This window comes from Macrobrachium rosenbergii, chromosome 31, assembly GCF_040412425.1.
Source record: "Macrobrachium rosenbergii isolate ZJJX-2024 chromosome 31, ASM4041242v1, whole genome shotgun sequence".
In the NCBI taxonomy this organism is placed as follows: domain Eukaryota; kingdom Metazoa; phylum Arthropoda; class Malacostraca; order Decapoda; family Palaemonidae; genus Macrobrachium; species Macrobrachium rosenbergii.
Genome location: NC_089771.1, coordinates 24,757,891 through 24,778,484, shown reverse-complemented (window position 1 = coordinate 24,778,484; position 20,594 = coordinate 24,757,891). Strand labels below are relative to the sequence as shown.

Genomic DNA, 20,594 nt, shown 5'->3' with positions numbered 1-20,594 from the left:
TCAAAATCCACCCATCCTGTTTCTTGAAAAGTTTAATATAAGGCCTAAAATTTAACTTGGGATGACAAAGAAAAAAATAGTACAAAAGCTTTATTAACAATAAGTTATAAAATACTCATTTTTGGTATCAAGTTCAAGTTTGTGCCACAATAAACTTGAAAACTAACAATCCAAGAAACTTATTCACACAAACATGAAAAAAATCATGGCCAGCTTCACTCAAACTAAACCGAGAATTTAAAAGCGCATAATCGTACACAAATCATTCTTCCAGAGATTTGATTTGCCAAAAAGAATTTCAAAATGAGGAAAAATATTGCTTAATTAATTGAGACTAATCTGTTGAAAATAAGTCATGGTATTCTGCCAAGGCCAAAAAATTACTGCATAACTAATGCAAAAGGTATATTTGAACAAAAATGCACTTTCATTATAACCATGAACCTTCCAATAAAGCTCTTAGTACAAAAATAACCTTACCTTTCTTCCTGCCATCTTGTTCTACACCAATCTAAAAATCCATTAGATTGATAAAAATATCATCATGAAAGTGAACTCAAACACTCACACAACCAAGATTTCATATTAACTTCAACACTGGCATACAGAAATTACAATATCCTAGAGAGTTCTACATTACAGTTCACCACGTACATACTGAGGCTTAAGAGTTTCAATTCTCTTGATGTAGTCGCCCTTCTCCAGACAATCATCGCAGGTCTCGTCCCAATCGTTGAGAATCTTCTTCAGGTCCCGCACTTTGAGTTTTTTCAAATCTACATTGTTCAGGTCAATCTGCTTCTCTGTGGAAAATACGGAAAAACTGCTAAGTCTTGTACAGTATATGCCCTTGGAAAATATAAATTCAGAAAAGCCTGCTCTTAGGTTATCTTGTCCTCTGCTAGTTGTGACTCAGTTTTTTGTGAAAAACAGGAAAAAAAATGTTTGAAAATCTATTTTTCACAGTTATGAAAACCAGAGCCTTTTACAGGGTATCCTCAGCACAAGCAGGATTGGTTGCTAAACTTGTTAACTAAGGCAACCTGACCAATGGTCTTGCCTCAGGAGAACACCCAAAGGTGAGCTCAATTGATGAGACTGGCCAGGAAAGAAACCAAGGTCTCCCAAAGACCATCACGCTCTTGAGTGAGCAAAATAAGCTCTCAAAAATACTGCTCTAGCTTAGCCTGTTGAGTTTCTGGAGGAATGGGACTGTCTGGTTACACCAGATCCAAACAGGCATGAGCTGGCTCTTCTCTTGCTAGAGGTAAACATGCCTTCTGCGCCCTTGCCTGTTCCTGTTTTCTCGGTGTTCGGCTGGTACTCCATACGCCAAGGGACACACCAAGAAACCCAATAGAATTGGATCAAGAATTCATCGACCTAGCACCTTCCCTATACTTGGTAGCATCTGACCTAGGAGGAGTAAGGGAACTGGCACACACAAGATCCAAAGACCTTGCACATGCTAAGGAAGAAGGCAGTGCTGACTCAACCTGGTGTAGCCCAAAGAGGCATAGAGGGAAAAGCCTATACCATTACCCTTGTGCACTCAAGTTTGTAGACTTTACATGCACAGAGTGAACAGGTTTCCAGTGTGCCTGTAGAGGCATGAAGGGAGGAGCTAACTCAAGCAGCCTGAGACCCTTTGAATGTTTCTTCCACTTCCTGTCCCGAGTCTTGCCAGTCTTGGATGCCAAAGGCTGGAACAGATGCTTTAGTCAAAGCAGCAACTGCTGGGGTCTGCTACTGGAAGGGCCACTGCTACATGAGTATCCCCTTCCTTAGCAAGTGCTTAGGTAGCAGCAGCCAGGATGTCAACAAACAATGAAACAAGTATAAATTTTGAATATAAGTTTTATAGTTATTTTTTGCTGGTTCTATCCAATATCATTCTTCATTATTTACATTCATATTTTAACAATGAATTTTACTATTATGTCATCATTCACCTATTCATTATCAATCATATCATTAACTTATACATTTCACCTTTGTTATGGCGCTGAATAATCCTGATGGGTTCCAGCGCTTGGTCTTCAAGACCTAAATTTCATAATCAATCAATCAGCACACTACCAGGGATGCTCAGGGTGGGCCACACCTTCACCAGGTTCTCCAGTTGAAGGTTCGCCAATGATGATGTCTAAGGTCCCTGCACCTGTGTCGTCCTTTGAAGAGAGTGAGCCGCAGGAATGCTTCACCTCTCAAGAAGCATCCACAGGAGGCAGTGGGATAGGAATGGAGGAAGAAGGAAGGAAAACAGGAGGATTCAGTGGGAACACCAGGGCATACTCCCACCTGTCCAATTCTCCCACTGAGGCAACCAGAGCACTCCTTGCGGCAGGAAAAATGGGTGCATACTTTCTCCTTACAGAACAAACTGTACTTCAAATTTTGGATGATATAAAACACCCACAAAGTTATCCACGCCCCTTACAATGGCTCGTTTTTTCTCCCTGTTGTAAACATAAAAACTAAAATACAGTCCACAATCAAAAAGCAAATAAAAATAATGCAGCGCACAAATACTTAATCATTCAGTGACAAGCAGCTTGTTCTGAGGATACCCCTGTATAAAGGCAATGGCTTGTATTTCCACAGGAACAAACAAAATTTAAAATACAGTATGGAATGTAATATATTTACCATAATTTGCTGATGAAAATATATAAAACAAAAGATAAAATACATGAAATAATATAAAGTAATAAAATGAGTTTATGAGTCTTTCTACTGACACTATCAATCCATTTTTTGCTTTTCATGTCTCACTGTGACCAGTGCAAATTGTGCCAGACTGCTGATTTTATTTAGGATTACTCAATATAATTATTCAATAAAGTTAAACTGCCCAAGGAATTCTTTACAGTTTTTTAAAAATTCTTTGGCATCGGGCACAGACCTCCAGTACAGGGCATACAATACTCAGTCTTCAAAACTATCACATATGGAGCAGGTATTGCTCAACCTGACTAAGCAGCTAAACATGATTAAAGGAAAATGTGAACTTACCATATCTTAATTCACAAATCTGTGCATCTCTTTTCTTCAACTTCTCACACACTTTCTCTGGTGGCACTCCCCAGGACATAGGCTTTGACATCTCATTCAAAATACCTGTTGCAGATTCTTCCAGCCCTCCAACATAATAACAGAAACGGTTATCCTTCCCTGCAAGAGAAAGAGGAGAAATTTTAATGAGTAACAATCTGAAAGACACCCTTAAGTACCTTCTATTTGGACAGTATTCAATGTACCTTCTAATTGGACAGTATTCAACAACTCCTGAAACTTCAAAATACATTCCCAGACAAGCCTCAATAGGGAAGGTAGCCTTTCAAGTAATAAACAAGGATAATTTCCCCAAAGACATGAGATAAACTGCAGTTTCATATTTCAATAAAATGGTAACTATAGCGCAAAATTTTTCCGGTCTAGTACTCTCATTATACAAATGAACAGAAAATGACTGGGAATGATTGTCAACAAATTGTGGAACAAGAAAGAAGAATGGTTGCAGTTTACATATTACAGTTTACATAATATAGAAAGTAATATATAAAGCCATTTAAGAAACTTCCTATTGTGTTAAGAAACTGAACAATTCAAATTTTTTAAATGCTGATCACCCTAATGCCTGTTACTCCAAGGTAATCTTCATAGTATATAAAAACAATGAATCAATCCATAAAGACCAAACAATGACAAAGCTCTTAAAAATCCAATACAAATACGTATCTGTATAACATACCTTTACTACTTCTACAGAAATCTTTAAATTTTTCCTCTATCTTCAAATGGCTTGATTTTTCGTCTGATGACAACGTTTCGCTGAATTTTGTGATGTAAGTAATGCAGACTGGAAAAAAAGAAAATTAAATATCAATAAAACTGGAATAACACACAGATCAAACTCTTCTAAACAGTACCCCTAGAAGCGGGAGAACAATTTAGTTTTTAAACCTGTTTAGTGCACATGTACCAAAAGTTTAATTTAACTGAAAAGTATTTCGGCATATATATTTTAATAACCTACAAAACAGTACTGGGTATGGTATCCTTTCTTCCTTCAGAGTCTGTACACTTGTGACTACTGAACTTTATCAACTGAAATTTCAATCAAGATAGCAACTGTTTACACAGTACAGGTATACTGAAAATGTATGAACATATGCTTTATGTTTCTGACACAAATTTAATTTTTCTTTATAGATAACTATAAAATTTGTTATTCTTAAACTATCATACCCAGTCCTGTAATGACTGAAAATTTCCTTACCACCTAAATTCTCTACCTAAACATAAATGGTACACGTCCTCCTTGAGATTTTTTTTTTTTTTTGTCAAAAATAACAAGCAAAACATTTTGCACTACAACATTTAAAACAAATTCTAAAGAGCAAATAAGAACAGTAAACTTCACCCATATATACATCAACAACAGAGGAGTTTACTGACATGAAAATATATGAACAATATATCCACAGTTGAAAAAAATCTAAGTAAGCATTCTCTAAGCATCATGGACATATAAACTGGCAAAGTTACTTGAAAAAAAGTAGACTTATAATTTCAGAACGTAGTAAAAGACACATTAAACTTGAGACAAAAACCAACCTTCACATTCTTCGAGTTTCAGTGAGGTAGCAATTGTGAAGCCTGACAAAAAGAAAGCTGCGATTAAACACCACTGAAGTCTCATCTGAAACAAAACGCCTGCAATTAGTCGTGGCATTTCGTAAAGTTTCTTAAAACCAAATACTGTTTTCCTCAATACTTTATTTATAACCAGCCAGTAACCAACAAAATTCACACACTAATATTGCATAAGCTGTTTGGAAAAGTAGAATATTAAGAGTATCTGCTAAAACATATATTTAGTAAATGCAAGCCAAAAATGTAGATGAAACAGAAATGGCCCATAAAGATAATGCTTCCATGGAAGCATAATACAGTAAAATCATTATACAATACAAGTACTGTATCTGGTTGTTCACTATGAGCCACATCTTCTGTAATACTAAGAAATAAATTTTTCTCAGTTTACAGAATACAGCATTTAGCCCTATGACAATGTGAGTGAAGCAACAATGCAAGTATGCCTGTAATACCCAGAAATTATCGTTCTCACTCCTGTATGGCATCAAACATTTCAATGACAAAATATTTATTCCTAGTGCAAAGAACTATGGGACAGCCTCTAGACCGTATCTAGACTAAGTCCAATTAATCATAAAAAGAAATATGAAAGGTTGGGCTTGACCACAAAAGATGTGAAGGACATGGCTCTTAAGAGGCGGAAATGGTATATGAGTCAGGCAAACAGAAGCATGAAGAGAATTGCAAGACTCAGCAGGATAAACAAAGAAACTTTTGCTGAACCATGCTAACTGAAGTTCACAGACTTCCACAGGGTAAATTTAGGAAGTAGTAGCTTAACAGATGTTGCATGGCCAACCAATAGGAGGAAGCTGTCCCTTAAACCTGAAAAAGTCACTCAAATAGCACCGAGAAACAAGCAAGCCGTCACCTTACAGGGGCCAGGAGGAAAAGAGATTCAAGTAAAATAGGGTAAATCTATCAGAACTGCTTTCTGAAGAACCTCATATGACATGATCAAACTGGTTGAGTAAACCTTTATTAACTTGGTAAGAGAAAAGAAACCATGGTATCTAAACACTGTCCCTCACTTCTGGGACAGAATCAGAACTTAAACTACATGATCTCTCCAAAAGTTTGAAGCAATCACTGGCTTGGTATAAAAATACATATCTGTGACTAAAACTGGGTATATGGTGGACACCATTGTTTAAACTGGCATTCCTGCTAATGACCCTCTGGGCCTCTCAGGAACAGTGCATTCTATACACAAGACAAGCACTGCACCAGTCTACCTAATTCTATACACAAGACAAGCACTGCACCAGCCTACCTATGTGAAAATCTACACCACCACATTGGTGGGTACCGTTCACAAAAACAGAAAAGGGAAGCCCATCTTTCCCTCAGGCATGAATTAGGAGACTGTGTTTAGAAAGAAAGGTCATCATTTTAATGTCAAATGAAAGTACAGAAAAGATTTTGCTTTGTTGACAACAATACACAATGGTTAGCTATTCTCGACGGGAGATGTGGCCATCAGACATGGAACAGTCTTGAAGACAGTTATTATCATCAACGAAGTGAAAAAAAAAAAATGCAACATGTTGGTAAGTCATGGATGCAAATGGATACAACAAGGTTTATGAACAAACAATACTTACTAAACATGGTATTATTTCACTTTAATTATTTTATTTTTATGCTGTGATCTCAAGTTTCCTTAATATGATTACAGTAGTATGAAACTCATGCTTAAATCTACTGAAAATTTACTGTTACAGAAATATTCACCATCTTTTGGGGCTGGTACTGAACTCAGCACTTAAGGGAGTGTGCTGGTATTAAAACTTTACAGCAAAAGAAATAAATATGAAATGAACGTCAAAAGCATTCAAAGTATACAATAAACATGGGGAAGACAAAATTTCCAAGTTCAAAGTGTGATAACGGCTTCAAGTAAAATGTTACCCACAGGAGTATTCCTTCACCTAGCAGAATTTGCATGATAAATGCCCATAATGTAATCGCAAAACTTGTCTTCACAGGATTTCTCTCTGATTCTGCAAGCAACTGCTCAACGAGTACAGCACATTTGAATCAGAAAGATACGGCAGAACTCTAAAAGGGTGACAAAGGCTTAAGTTGATCATACTGCACTCCAGCAATGGTGCAAGAAGCACTACGCTACCTTGCACCAGTACCAGTTCCACCAAAACAGGGTAGAGGAAAAAGACAAAGAGTAGACTGTGCCGAGGATGCTTGAGAGAGAGAGAGAGAGAGAGAGAGAGAGAGAGAGAGAGAGAGAGAGAGAGAGAGAGAGAGAGAGATTTGTTCCACATCTGATACCATAAAGGTCACCAACACATTTATGAAGATTCACTCATTTTTGTTCTCGATCTAAAAGCTCAAGTTTTCAACTGGGGTCCTCCATTCTTGGTCTGATACAGGTTAGGCTATGAAAGGTAGGGCTGCGCTTGGTTAGACTACATTAGGCTACGCTACGGGGTGCTTCAAGTGTCAATCTATCATTTTTGACACCAGTTACTTCAAACATCGTCAGGAATAATTTAAATCTTTGTTTGATGCAGGTTAGGCTATGCTAGGGGTGCTTAATATGTCAACCTATCATTTTTGACAGCAATTATTACAAACATCATCAGAAATAACTTAAATATCTGTTTGATGCAGGTCAGGCCACGCTAGGGGGTGCTTTGTGTGTCAAACTATCATTTCTGACAGCAATCACTACAAACATTGTCAGAAATAATCTAAATCTTTGTTTGATGCAGGTTAGGCTATGCTAGGGGATGCTTTATGGGTCAATCTACCATTTTTGACAGAAATAATTATTAAATTGATCAGAAATAATTTAGAACTAATCTAACCTAATTGAAAAACATTAAAATTTTATTACACCAGTTTAGGATACCCAGGTGTTACTGGTTACTGTAAATATTCATCAATGGGGAAAATAGGCTATGGAATGCTACCAAGAGTCTGTAGCTTCAGTCTAACCATTAGACTTCCTCTTCTTACAGTAACATAACAGTACGCAGGTAGTCTAACCTACAGTAACATAATATACAGGCAGCCTAACCTACAGTAACATAATATACAGTTAGCCTAACCTACAGTAACATAACATACAGGTAGTCTAACCTGCAGTAACATAACATACAGGTAGTCTAACCTACAGTAACATAATATACAGGTAGTCTAACCTACAGTCTTCTTCTTTTTCTTTTAACGTGCTTTTATTCCCATTTTTGTATGGGGTAAGCACGATGCCTTCTTTTGAAGGACTTTTTGATTTGGCTTTGGGGTAGACCTGTGGTCTCGATCGGCTGCTGCCTGACATCATAGACCCCGTGCACGTATGTTTCATGTCATACCCGACCCAACGCCCTTTCTTCCCAGCAGCGAGAAGTTATTAAGCTGGCATGGCGCAGCGTTCGAGACGCGTGTGAGATGTTTGTTATGTTTTAAGAAGGTGTTGTAGGGGCTTTTGTTATTTTTGTGTGTATTTAGTCTGTAACATCCATTGCTTTTTACAAACCTATCCGTTGATTACATATAATCCCGGGATGTCTACCACCGGATAGCAAAGTGTCTGCCTCTCTGATCAGCCGGGCTACGGATTGAACCAGCTACAGACCTCTGAAGTCCCTGGTTTGCTGTGTAACGACTGAGCCATCGAGGCTCTGTAGTCCCCAACCTACAGTAACATAATATAAAGGTAGTCTAACCTACAGTAACATAATATACAGGCAGTCTAACCTACATTAACATAATATACAGGAAGTCTAACCTACAGTAACATAATATACAGGAAATCTAACCTACAGTAGCATAATATACAAGCAGTCTAACCTACATTAACATAATATACAGGCAGTCTAACCTACAGTAATACAGCCTACTGTATAAGCTACAGATACTCTAACCTGGAGCAATATAGCCTAATGGTACACAGAAAGTCTAACATACAGTAAATACACTGGTAGTCTAACCTAGTTACATAACGATACAGAGTCTCTAACCTACACTAATGTGACAATATATAGGCAGTCTAACCTACAGTAACACTATACAGGTAGTCTAACCTACAGTAACACTATACAGGCAGTCTAACCTACAGTACCACTATACAGGTAGTCTACCCTACAGTAACACTATACAGGTAGTCTAACCTACATCTCACCTTGCTCTTCTTAAGCCAATGAAATAAACAAAATAATAATAATAATTAATGACGACCACGTCTCCCTCTCACTCTCACGCTCTCTCTCTCTCCCTCGGGTCGTCAATGTCAGCAGGATAACGAGTCGCCGGGAAGTCGTCCAGGTGTATCTCCCACACAGATATGATGTGGACTACAACGAGGACCTTAAAGAGACGTGCGTCTGACCGTCGTCAGCAGCGGCCTCGCCAATCGTAAACACAGTTGGCGGCTGCTGATTGGCTGCTGACACTGACGTGTTCCGGAGCCATGTTGCTCCGGGAGCAACACGGCGACGTTTTTTTACGCATTCATCTGTTTCCGAGGAATAAATCAGCTTTGAATGATAACGAATCAAGTAACTCAACATCATAAGGTATATATGAAATTTAAATTAAAATTTTATAAAATCGATAATATATATATAATGATATAAATCCCTCTTGAGATTTTGAGAAAGCTTTCTCGGAAGTTAATCCTAAATCCAGTTAGACTGAACGTTGCGACGTCGTCCGAAATGCAATCTTTCCTCCATAAATCAGCTTTAAATTATAATAAATCGGGTGATGCAATCTCCAGAAATATACTGTATATTAAATTTATGATAATATATTAGAGCATTGATAATATACATATGACGACATAAATCCCTCTTGGAAAAGCTTTCTAGAAAGTTAACCGGAGTATCTTTAGACATGGAGCAATTCACACCGGCTCTTTAAATTCATTCTTAAGAAACGTGTTCTTAGTTTTTTTTTGTTGAAAAATTTTAAGGGAGCATTTCTCTCCAACCTGTCGTGGATATGTATAAAACACTGTACGAATGGTTGGAGATATGTATGGTTTAGAAGTCAGACGTACAAAATATTCTTTCGAGTGAACATAGATATCTGTTGTTAGGTTACTATGTCAACTGACTTGTGACACATGTAGCATATTAAATTACGGAGTAATGCTATGAGTGTTAGCTGTTATAGTTATGCTTCATAGAGATGCTTATAATAGGAGTACATAATTCGGCCAAAATCAGCTTGGCAGTTCTTATACAGTATACATACATACATACACACAAACATACATACACACATATATATACATGAGGACATTCAGAACTAATATTCATTACGTAATTCACGATAAAGCTACACGAGAACACGAGACTGGAAGGCTTTATGTAATGAAACGTCCAACCGAGATAAATTTCAAATGTTAAAATATAAACAAATTATTTCAATAATACTCATCCAATTTTGTGCTTTGACAACAAATTTGTCCTACAAAAGAATAGCATATATATATAGTATATATATATATATATATATATATATATATATATATATATATATATACATATATATATATATATATATATACTGTGTATAACCAACTCAATGAATGTATGGGGGTGCGATAGATCACAAAGGAAAAGTGAAACAACTGGAGTGGTTGCTACAGTAGTCTTTGACACACGGTCCTTTATCTAGTAAAGGACGGTGTGTCAAAAGGCCTAGCAACAATCCGTTGTTTCACGTTATCTGTGTGCCACTTCCTTATATATATATATATATATATATATATATATATATATATATATATATATATATATATATATACATTTTATATATATACACACATATATATATAATTAGTGTCTCAGTAAACTAGGGGTGTTCATCATTACTAGATCCCTCCTGCTCCACATATAAGATACAAACAATCCCTTTTCATAGCATCAACATTTATTTCATTTGTATTCACCATCCACACTTCACTGCCCTAAAAAGGAGTAGGTTAAATCGTTCTTTCCATGCATCCCGCGGCCATTCCTCCTCTCTTTCGCGTCTTTTGCAAGCTTCCTGGCTTCACCTACCTTACTATCATGTTTAATGAAACACCGAAGTGCTTTAGAGAATATAATCTAATGCATAGGCAGACCTTGTTTGCTGAGAAAGGCGGTTTGGGGCTCTTGAGAATTAAATGATGGTCTCAATATTACTTTCATGGTGAAATAAAATGATCTTAGACGAGTGATCTCTGAAATAAAAGGTTTGTGATATCACAGATTCGTTGAAGGTTCAAGAAGTGATTCTAAAATACTTAAAAAGATTGAGATGGTTTTAATTTCAACTCAGCTGAAAACAAGTAAAAAATGCACTGAAGTTTCTTGAGCAATCAATTTTTCTGTACAGCCTATAATCAAGGCTACCGAAATAGATGTCTCGGTATTATGCTGTATGAGCCACGTCTGCGGTGAGATGTCCTGTATCAAGCCAGATGCACGATTACATGTAATAACTTTAAATAACAAAAACTACTGAGGCCAGAGGCTGGAATTTGGTATGTTTGATGATTAGGAGGGCGGTTGATCAACATACTAATTTGCAGCCTCTGAGCCTCAGTAGTTTAAGATCTGAGGGCGAACAGAAACAGTGCGGACAGAAAAAAGTGCAGACGGACAGACAAAACCGGCACAATAGTTTTCTTTTACAGAAAACTAAGAGCAATGTACTTTATAACATCGGCTCTAAAGAACTCACAGCATCCCTATTACCAAAAAACGGTTTAGGATTGCGGTTTAAATCTAAATATAAAACATTGAAAAAGACCCTGGATTTAAATTCAGACGAATCACTCGCGAATAAATACGTAGACGTCGCTGAGGGTAAGTAGGCCTAACTACAAACTAAGTAGGCAAAGGTTACGGAAAACTAACAGTTAACATTGACAAATTCATGGTCAAAGAGCAGAGGTTATGCCTTGACGAGGGAAACACGGGAAATTTCTTACATAAAGTAATGGAGACAAATGCTGAAATCCTTCGATACAGGATACAGGGTGTTTCTTGATAGCTCCTCCGTTAAATACGGAACCCTGATTTCCTATATTGCTATACAAAAAATTATTTGGAAATATAGGCAGATGTGAATTTTGGTCATATGAAAAACTAAAAAACTGGGGCAAAGGATAATGAGAGAGAGAGCAAGAGAGATAGAGAGAGAGAGAGAGAGAGAGAGAGAGAGAGAGAGAGAGAGAGAAACGTCAAATGTTAATGAATGCATCTTATTTTCACGTAGCATAAATACGATAAGATATCTTATCGTGAATACTATATCTTGACCTCCCCTACGTGCTTCCCTGGGGGTCAGAACACTATGACCTTCGATCAGATGTATTTTTGAGGTTGACCTTCGAACTAATGTACATCTCAGGATTCATAGAAAACGGTAAATCTTAGAGAAAACGTGTATTAATGGCAAACTACTTCAAACCTAAATAACTTGGGTTCTCGCTCTGAATTCGTTAGAGAGAGTGATGATGTACTTGAATTAAAAGATTTTGGTAATGCAGGCATATTATTTGCAATGCAAAAGAAAATGAGACATTATTTAGGCTAATCTGGCACAACAGAGGCTTTGAACAATTATTTCCAACCAAGAAGTTGGCTAACATTAAAATGATTCATCTGTTTGTTATAGAGCCCACTCATTCAACATACGAATCGGTAGATACTTTGGGAGTACAAGAAGAAATACCCATAGAGTTATGTGGGTGATGAATATAATTCAATGTTATATTAATTAATGCAGTAGGGGAAAGTGATTTTTACTTTCATGCAACTGATCCCTGAATACAATGTTAACATTCAGTTTTCTTAAGGACTCTTCAGAGAGAAGGCGAGGCCAACTGGTGTAACCTCACTGCTACATGCTACATGCCTAGCTACAAACCTGCTGGAGGTAGGGATGAAGTTCCTGAGGTATAGAAGGGAGGAAGCAAGGGCACTGGCCATGTCCTCTTGTCCCCCCTCACATTTTAAGGAACTTACCATGGTCCCGGGGACATATTTGTGAACCATTTCCACTACACATTTCTCACTTAGTATATCTTTTCCCCAGAAAGAATTTTACAAAATAAATGATGCTCCTTCAAACTTATATTCAGTCCTAAGGGATATGAAGCAAGGAGAATTAACCACTGTGGAGGTACATTACTTAAAAAAATCTCCAGCAAGATCTTAATATTTTGACTCTTCGACGGATTCTCCCTCTTAAAAACCTTCAACCCAAAGGAGGAAGTCCACTGTGGGAAGATATTCTGTCCTGCTAGTGTGAGAATTCCTGAAGACTTCCATATGCAAACTACTACATACCCTATCTAGCTTGAAGTTATGTCTATGCAGTCCAGAAGTTCAGAGCCCTAACTATCTGACTATTTATGCAGAAACTTTTGTCTATATAAATGACGCTCAGGATTGCCCAGAAATTCTTAAAATCATAACTATTTTAAGATCAATTAGACATTGTGTGTATTACCTCATTTTCTATAAGAGAGCACGAACCCAATTTTGCTGGGAGATTATTCAGTTTAAATTTTTTGAGAAAAATAATTATACATTGGAGCAGGCCAAACAGAACGTTCCATCAGATCGTTTCTTTATATCAACAGGACGACCTTATCATTGTAAAATCATATTAAGAGGGTAAAATTATTCTTGAAAGAACACAGGAACATTTCAAATTAGTTAAAATACACTGAAAAAAGGAAAAAAAGGAATTATAAACTGTAACTGACCAGTTTCATAAAGCAATGAAGATCACAAACATGAAATGATAAAAGATACATTTGATTTCAAGAATCTCTTTGAATAACCTTTTCCCCGCCAAATGTCTACAGCCTTCTTAAAAGATGTGAAAGAAGAATACCCCTTGCAAATACAAGGGTTCTTCTCTGTTCAATGAGGTATTTTTTATGAACTTTCTTGGTCATATTTTCACCTTTCCCATGCCTAGGATTTTATTCGAATAAAAGGAGGCTTTCATATCTTGGTCATTCACATTGTCTTCACTTTCACTGGCGGTTATTATAAAAAACTGATGTGATTAAGGAGTATGAAGAAGCACATGCGTACGTACAAAACTTCCTGTGCACTCGTAAAAGCAGCGCTGCTTTTCTTTCACTCAAGAGATTAACATGTACAGCAGCAGGCATAAATGACAGAAACTTCCTAAATTAAGAAAGGAATGTTCCCGATTCCTAAAAGGCAAACAAGAAAAGTTGCATTCCGTGTTCATCCCTTGTAGCTCTGAAGATTCGGTGGTGTCTGGCACTTGGCCTCTTCAGGGGTTGCAAGATTCTTTCTCAAGTGGAAGCCGATGGAAGCGTGGCCATCTGTCCCTATGTAGAGGGCCTTAAAATAAAGAAATAGAAAAATAAGTAAAAGGTGACGGAAGAGCGGAACAGATTCCAACTCTAGAAAGATACAAACCTATTGCTTTCTCCGTGAATTTGATCTTGAACTGAAAATATTAAATCCATGACACAAAAGTAATTATATCCCATGAAAACTGTGGGAAGTGAAATAAACAAGAATCTGATTTGAAAACAAACCTGCTCTGTATATCTGGGCTGACACTATTACGAGCTGCAATATAAAGCTCATTGTGAAGACCACAACACATTCAACTCAGCAGGCCTATCGTGAGGACGTTAATAAAGAATGTAATTTTATAATTATATTCTACGTAAAATAACACTTAATGGTCATATTAGTAATGCAAGCATACTCTAAAGATTTCATACAGTGGAAGAGAAATCAAATGGAATACTAAAGTCCATTTTTTATCTTAAGAACAAGTAGTTTCTGATTTGCAGTGTCTCATGGCTCAAACTGGATGTAGTCTTTTTTCAGAATCTAAAGATGATGGCTATCACGCAACTGATGCTTCTTCTCTTCGTAAATGAAGACTTTTAAAAATGAAGATTTTCTTCTCTGGTGACCCAAATATAAATGGTGATTACGTATGTATATATGTATGTATATGCATACATACATGAATAGAAACATACGTGCATGCGTAAGGAAACGTTGCAAACCTTTCAATCTGTATAGCTGTTCATTATGCAAACTACAACTACTACTATACTGATGATAATAATAACAGCAGCTGTGAACGATTCGTATCGTATCGAAAGCAACGCTTCATGCATAACAGTCACGAAAACTTAATGGCGTCTCTAAACCCTTATTACGTTTATATTTAAGCATTCTTCGCGGGTTGTCATTTCCTCTGTCTTTGAAGAAAAAATATGGGTCTTCTGAAACTGATGCAAACACAAAATGGTTACTTACGTGCTATTCCTGTGACGTCACGTGGTGCTATTTTTCCGTAGAGAGGGTTTTCGGTGACATGACGCAAATCTGGTAGAGCACAACCAGAGTGGGAAACTGTTCCTGGGTGTTCTTCCATTGCTATCCCTGCATTACAGGTGAGTAGATTAATGTTGACCAAGACAAAACAAAGCCAGTGGTTAAGGGAGGAAGAGGAAAAGCAGGGAAACAGGAAAGCACAAAGAGACAGGAATGAGGTCAGTTTCCGCTTTCTCATCGCCCTTCTGTAAGACTTCCTGTTTCTGCTGTAGATCAGCATTTGCTTATTAAGACATTAATTCATCAACATATTTATAAGACTCTTATTAATACTTCTTGTGAACTCCGAATCATTTGCATCCAGTGGCTCAGATAGTGACCATTCTCATCACAGATTCCGATCTTTTATAAAACTCGGAGGGAAGATTCCTTAGGTAGTCTTACCTTCAGCTCTTGTCTCGTTTTGCTTCTTGAAATAACACCTGTAGCAAAAGTAAGACGCAGCTATGACAACCAGCAGTGGCACCACCACACCGATTATGGTTAGTACGCTTACAGGTGGACCTTCAGGTCTGACTGGAGGTGTGCCTGTAGATGTTGCTATAGATGGAACTTCAGGTTTGATTGTAGTTGTGCCTGTATACATTCCTGTAGTGATGCCTGGAAGTTTGCTCGTTTCTGAAAGAAAAATCTTCTTTTATGCAGGAGCATGGAGCACTCATCATATCTTCCACATAATATACTGCTGTAATCAAATGCAGGCAATAAATTAACTTGAAAAGAGCTGTGTAGCTTTTTCCAATTTCATATTATCCTCCTACCCTAATTAATTCATCATACGGTCCTTTAATGCTATATTCTGCATTTTGAGTTTTTAATTTTTGAAGTATTTCAAATGAAATTACAAAGCGATTTTTTTTACAAATATACCCTCAAAGAAAGGAAAGCATTAGTATATAAAGACTAGTCTTTGCATAAATATTTATAGTGCATTACTAATTATATATATATATATATATATATATATATATATATATATATATATATATATATATATATATATATATATATATATATATATATATGTATGTGTGTGTGTGTGTGTGTTCAAAGAGTAACTTATTCTTTATTCATAAAAATATTTGCTATTCAGATACAACAGTCTTACACCAATCTCCTTCAAAGTAGTTCCCTGGGGCTGCCACACACTTCTCCCAACAGTTCTACCACTGTCAGACACAGCTCTGGAACGCCTCTTTTGAGATGGTGGGCAGCTGGTCTGTCACATTCTGCATGATATCCTCTCCGGACTGAAATCTGGTTCCTTTCAAGGGCATTTTCAGCTTGGGGAAAAGCCAGAAGTCACATGAAGCCATGTCGGGAGAGTAGGGAGCCTGATGAAGTACAGATGTGTTGTGTTTGGCCTGGAAACTGTATCAGACGTGAAGAATAGGCAGATGCGTTATCATGATGGAGCTGCCAATTCTTGAGAGAGAGAGAGAGAGAGAGAGAGAGAGAGAAGCTGCATAATTCAAGTTCGTGGGTGTGACTTCTGGCTTTTCCCAAAGCTGAAAATGCCCCTGAAATGGACCAGATTTCAGTCCAGAGAAGACCTCATGCAGAACGCCATGGACCAGCTGCACGCCACCTCAAAGAGGCGTTCCAGTGCTACTTCCGACAGTGGTAGAACCGTTGGGAGAAGTGTGTGGCATCCCAAGGGGACTACTTTGAAGGAGATTGGTGTAAGATTGTTGTATCTGAACATGAGTACTTTTTATGAAAAAAGGTCGGATACTTTTTGAACACACATTGTATATATATTAACACACACACACACCCACCTTGTGGCTCTAAAGGCATCGGGAACACTTGAAGGTGTAGTTGGTAATTTGTAAGTATCCTCACGTCTCGCTCTTGTAGTTGAGTGACCCACCTCTTATGCCATCCAATTCCATAAAAGATGATCTGTGAAATGAAAAGAAAAATGAGAGTCATTTAGTGAAGATTTATGGCAAAAAATACATTTCTCAAAAAATATCTTTCATGGAAATATAGCGTTCACCTTGACAATGAGAACATATCTTTACATTTGTCTGTATATATGAGCAAATTATCAGACTGTAAAATTGTTGCTTGTAGAGCAGTAATTAAGCAAATGTATTTCAATTTAAAGATGAAAGTAAGGGAATATGAGAGTAATTATACAATTATGAGTTGCTTACTTCTGTAGATATAGACATAATCAACCAGCCTTCACTGAGAGTTGAGTTATAAAATTTTGTTGTCCTTGGATTTCCTTGACTCAAATAGAATCGAATTTTAATGGCATCTTTGTTCTTGTTCCAAAGGGCTACCCATACGTGATGTTCAGGAAGGTTGAGAGGTAATTCTTGATCAGGAGGTATCACAATCATATCATCTGGAGAAGAAAGGAATTGTCAGCCATGATGAAAATAAGAACAGGACGCTTCTAACATAGACAAATGCACAAGTTTCGAATATATTTTGATATAAGGTCACTGAGTTTTACTTGCCAATTAAACTTTCATCGGTACGTTTTCTGTGGCTGACTGATTACAACTATCAGCTCCTTATAAGATTTACAACTGGAGAATGAAAAACTTTCTCACTGCACTAAATGTCAAAGGTCCTTTCTTGCGTCAAAAGTGATAAAGCAACTTTAACTCTCTTTAGAGAAAGCTTTATGTTTGTGGTACAACAGACTGAATGGATTGAAAAATGTCGCCTTAGAAAGGTTTCCAAGGGCAAACTTATTAGTTAGTTTTTGTCCTATGTTTGCTTAGTATGAAATACAAAATCAAATCTTTATAGTATATCATTACTTCAACTTTCTCATCTTCGCCAACTGCATGATTTTGATTATTTTTTCTTTTAGTTTTGCTTTTTTTCTCAAAACTAATAGAGCTGGAGCAGAGATCTAACCATTAACCAAAAACTTCCTTCAACAGCACCAGAAAAACCTGCATAATGACGTGATTATGGAACCATTACCTACTACCCTAATTTCTTCATCACTTGTTACACAAATGATAAGTGAATCATCTTTTTGAAGCACTGGATTTTTTCTGTTGCTTCATGTTGATGGAATTCACAACTTGCGTGACTAGATCGAAGTCATGTTAATTTTTAGGCAACTAAAAGTCTTTAGATAAACGCCTCACAGACTGATGACTCACTAACAGGGAAAGAATCTTCTAAGAGTTGTTTCTTAACCAGTGCACTGAATGCATCTTTCACTGTACAATTTGGCTTCAAGACAGTATCGCACCAATTCACAAATCATAATGGTACTGTAGCGTATCAACTGTAAATGTAAGCGTAACGTAATCCTCAGATTCAGTATCAATGAAGAAATTATATAGACCATTATGCAATCATTTTTCAGAACTTGGCTGATGCGCAATACGAAATACGGCTGTTTGCTCCCTTCCTAAAACATGTTGGGTAAAATGTACTTTCAGAAGTAGGTAGTTTAACTTGTTCTCAAGTTCAACATTGTTTTAATTTGCAGTGTTTTGCAAAATAAGTTGTGTATCATCCTAATACCCCATTGATCTAGCAAGACCCCAGCTTTAAAATTACAATTATATATAATATATTATAAATATATATATATATATATATATATATATATATATATATATATATATTATATATATATATTATATATATATATATATTTCTGTAATTTTAAAGCTGGGGTATACTAGATGATACGTATACTAGATGATACGCAACTTAATTACCACAAAAATCTGGACTCTGGCCTTGGAGACAGCTAAAGTTACAAACAACAAAATATGCCTGAAAGGCTACTTCAAGTGGGAAGTGATTATATAAACTCTGGGGGGGTTTAACTTAATTCATTATATTTACAAAAGAAAACACATCAAAAGAATGATAGTGTAATTCTGGGGTAATGAGGCGAAAGCAAATGACGGGAATTTCCTGGAGGGGGCATGTTGGGTTCCCGCTTCAAAGTGGTTGATAACAAAGCAGCAAGGGCTGCTACACACAAGAAGGGACACAGTTCCACAGATGGGTAGTCCTATCCTTTCTTTAGGAGCTGAAGTGCTCTTCTTATGAGGGCCCAGGAGGCGGGGGGCAAGCGAATTAATTCACGACAAAAGTTACTTTGGATACTGCCCACCACGTGTCCTACATAGGCAGGTAAATGGAGCAAGGGATGGAGCTTTGTTCTCCGTGTCCGCCCCGGCAATTCTGAGAGTTGGCTTCTCTGTCCAGGGCCGTTTATACCTTCGGAAGTTACAGCTTTCTCTTCCTAGATGGCATTGTGATCACTCTGCCCACGTGGGAACTGCAGTCAGCATGGTTTCAAATTCAAAATGGCAGAATGCATGAGGTCAGCCCACCAGCTGACCTGCCTTAGGCGACAATTAGCTCTTGTCAGGTCCACACCTGGAATTTTAGGGATTTCTGACAGCACTTTGGACAAGAAAGGTGTTTAAAGGGGTTTTCCCCCAAAACGGCAGTGGTGAGAGGTTTTAGCGGCGAATTTCTTACAGTGAATCATACTAAATTTATCTTATTTAAGTATTTAGTCCTTTTACTTTAAATTAGCTCGGGAAAAGGTAGGGTGTATTCTTAATAGGAATATTCTTAATAATATATATATATATATATATATATATATATATATATTATATATATATATATATATATATATATATATATATATATATATATATATATATATATATATATATATATATATATATATATATATATATATATTTGGTTGATCTATAGCTCTTTACCTTGGCGACAACACATCTGACTGGGAACCAACACTTTCGTAACAAGAATGAGTTTAAGTTAAATGAGACTGCAAGTAAAGGAAGGACTCAATAGAGAAATAATAGGTCTAAATTAATTACATACGTTTACATTACTCAGAAGAATTAATTACAAAGAGCCGTATATGTTGGGCTCTTGGCACCTCTCAAGCTAAATTATACAAGCGTTGAATAACTAGTGTGCCACACAATGAATAATGAGATATAATAAAAATCGGCTTCCAAGAAGACTTGACTGATGGATGTGGGGCACAGTGGAGGCAGATGGTTCTACAGCGGTACACACACCATTCTGCAATTATGTAGATAAAGGAACATGATCAACTGATAAGCCAAGTCACAGTCTAATCTTCACAAAGGGGGTTGCTGGAGACAAGGAGATGGCGTCACTTTATAAGTTAAACTACTCTTTAACACTGATAACTAGTTAACGACAATGATTCAGGGCCCAAGCACAATGCAAAGGGAAACGGAAACGGAATGAGATAAAGTACAAGATAGATGACCGAACATTTTTCCACCACACAGTACCCTCTTTCCTGAGCGAAGATCCATGAATACAGCATCAATGAATTCTAAGTTGAGTGGGACTTCTGCAATAGACACTCAGAATGGCAATGAGATGGTTGTGACGTCAGCCAGACAAAGTGTGAGCAGTTGCTCGGGTGACGGAGTATCGCACCATCGAGGTGACTGGGTCAGTGTCCTGCCTGCTTCTGTCTTTGTTGACCCCTGTTTGGCCTTATATGACCTCCCCTGTACTGCCAGGCAGTTCAGGTGGGAT

At 37.1% G+C, this 20,594-nt stretch overlaps 2 protein-coding genes across 5 annotated transcripts in view; both read right to left on the bottom strand.

Moving 5' to 3' along the window:
* Positions 1 to 76: 76 nt before the first annotated feature.
* Positions 77 to 9,137, bottom strand: Manf (mesencephalic astrocyte-derived neurotrophic factor). 3 transcript variants are annotated; one of them, XM_067132443.1, is made up of 5 exons: positions 8,807 to 9,137; positions 4,621 to 4,705; positions 3,755 to 3,862; positions 3,016 to 3,174; positions 77 to 803 (listed from the first exon to the last, which is right to left on the bottom strand). In XM_067132443.1, exons 2-5 carry the CDS (start codon positions 4,703 to 4,705, stop codon positions 637 to 639), a joined length of 519 nt encoding a protein of 172 aa, XP_066988544.1. In that variant the 5' UTR covers positions 8,807 to 9,137; the 3' UTR covers positions 77 to 636. The 3 variants fall into 3 exon arrangements, with proteins under 3 accessions (XP_066988544.1, XP_066988546.1, XP_066988545.1); XM_067132445.1 differs by having other exon boundaries at positions 8,879 to 9,045; XM_067132444.1 differs by having other exon boundaries at positions 8,885 to 9,045.
* Positions 9,138 to 13,386: 4,249 nt separating this feature from the next.
* The window catches only part of LOC136855427 (uncharacterized), a 144,657-nt gene continuing 137,449 nt past the window's right edge, over positions 13,387 to 20,594 (bottom strand). For both annotated transcript variants that reach the window (XM_067132433.1, XM_067132432.1), the window contains 5 exons: positions 17,195 to 17,391; positions 16,814 to 16,937; positions 15,417 to 15,650; positions 14,955 to 15,080; positions 13,387 to 14,012 (listed from right to left, as the gene is read on the bottom strand). In XM_067132433.1, the coding sequence (XP_066988534.1) occupies positions 13,942 to 14,012; positions 14,955 to 15,080; positions 15,417 to 15,650; positions 16,814 to 16,937; positions 17,195 to 17,391 (752 nt within the window). In that variant the 3' untranslated portion in view covers positions 13,387 to 13,941. The remainder of the gene's footprint in view (positions 14,013 to 14,954; positions 15,081 to 15,416; positions 15,651 to 16,813; positions 16,938 to 17,194; positions 17,392 to 20,594) is intronic.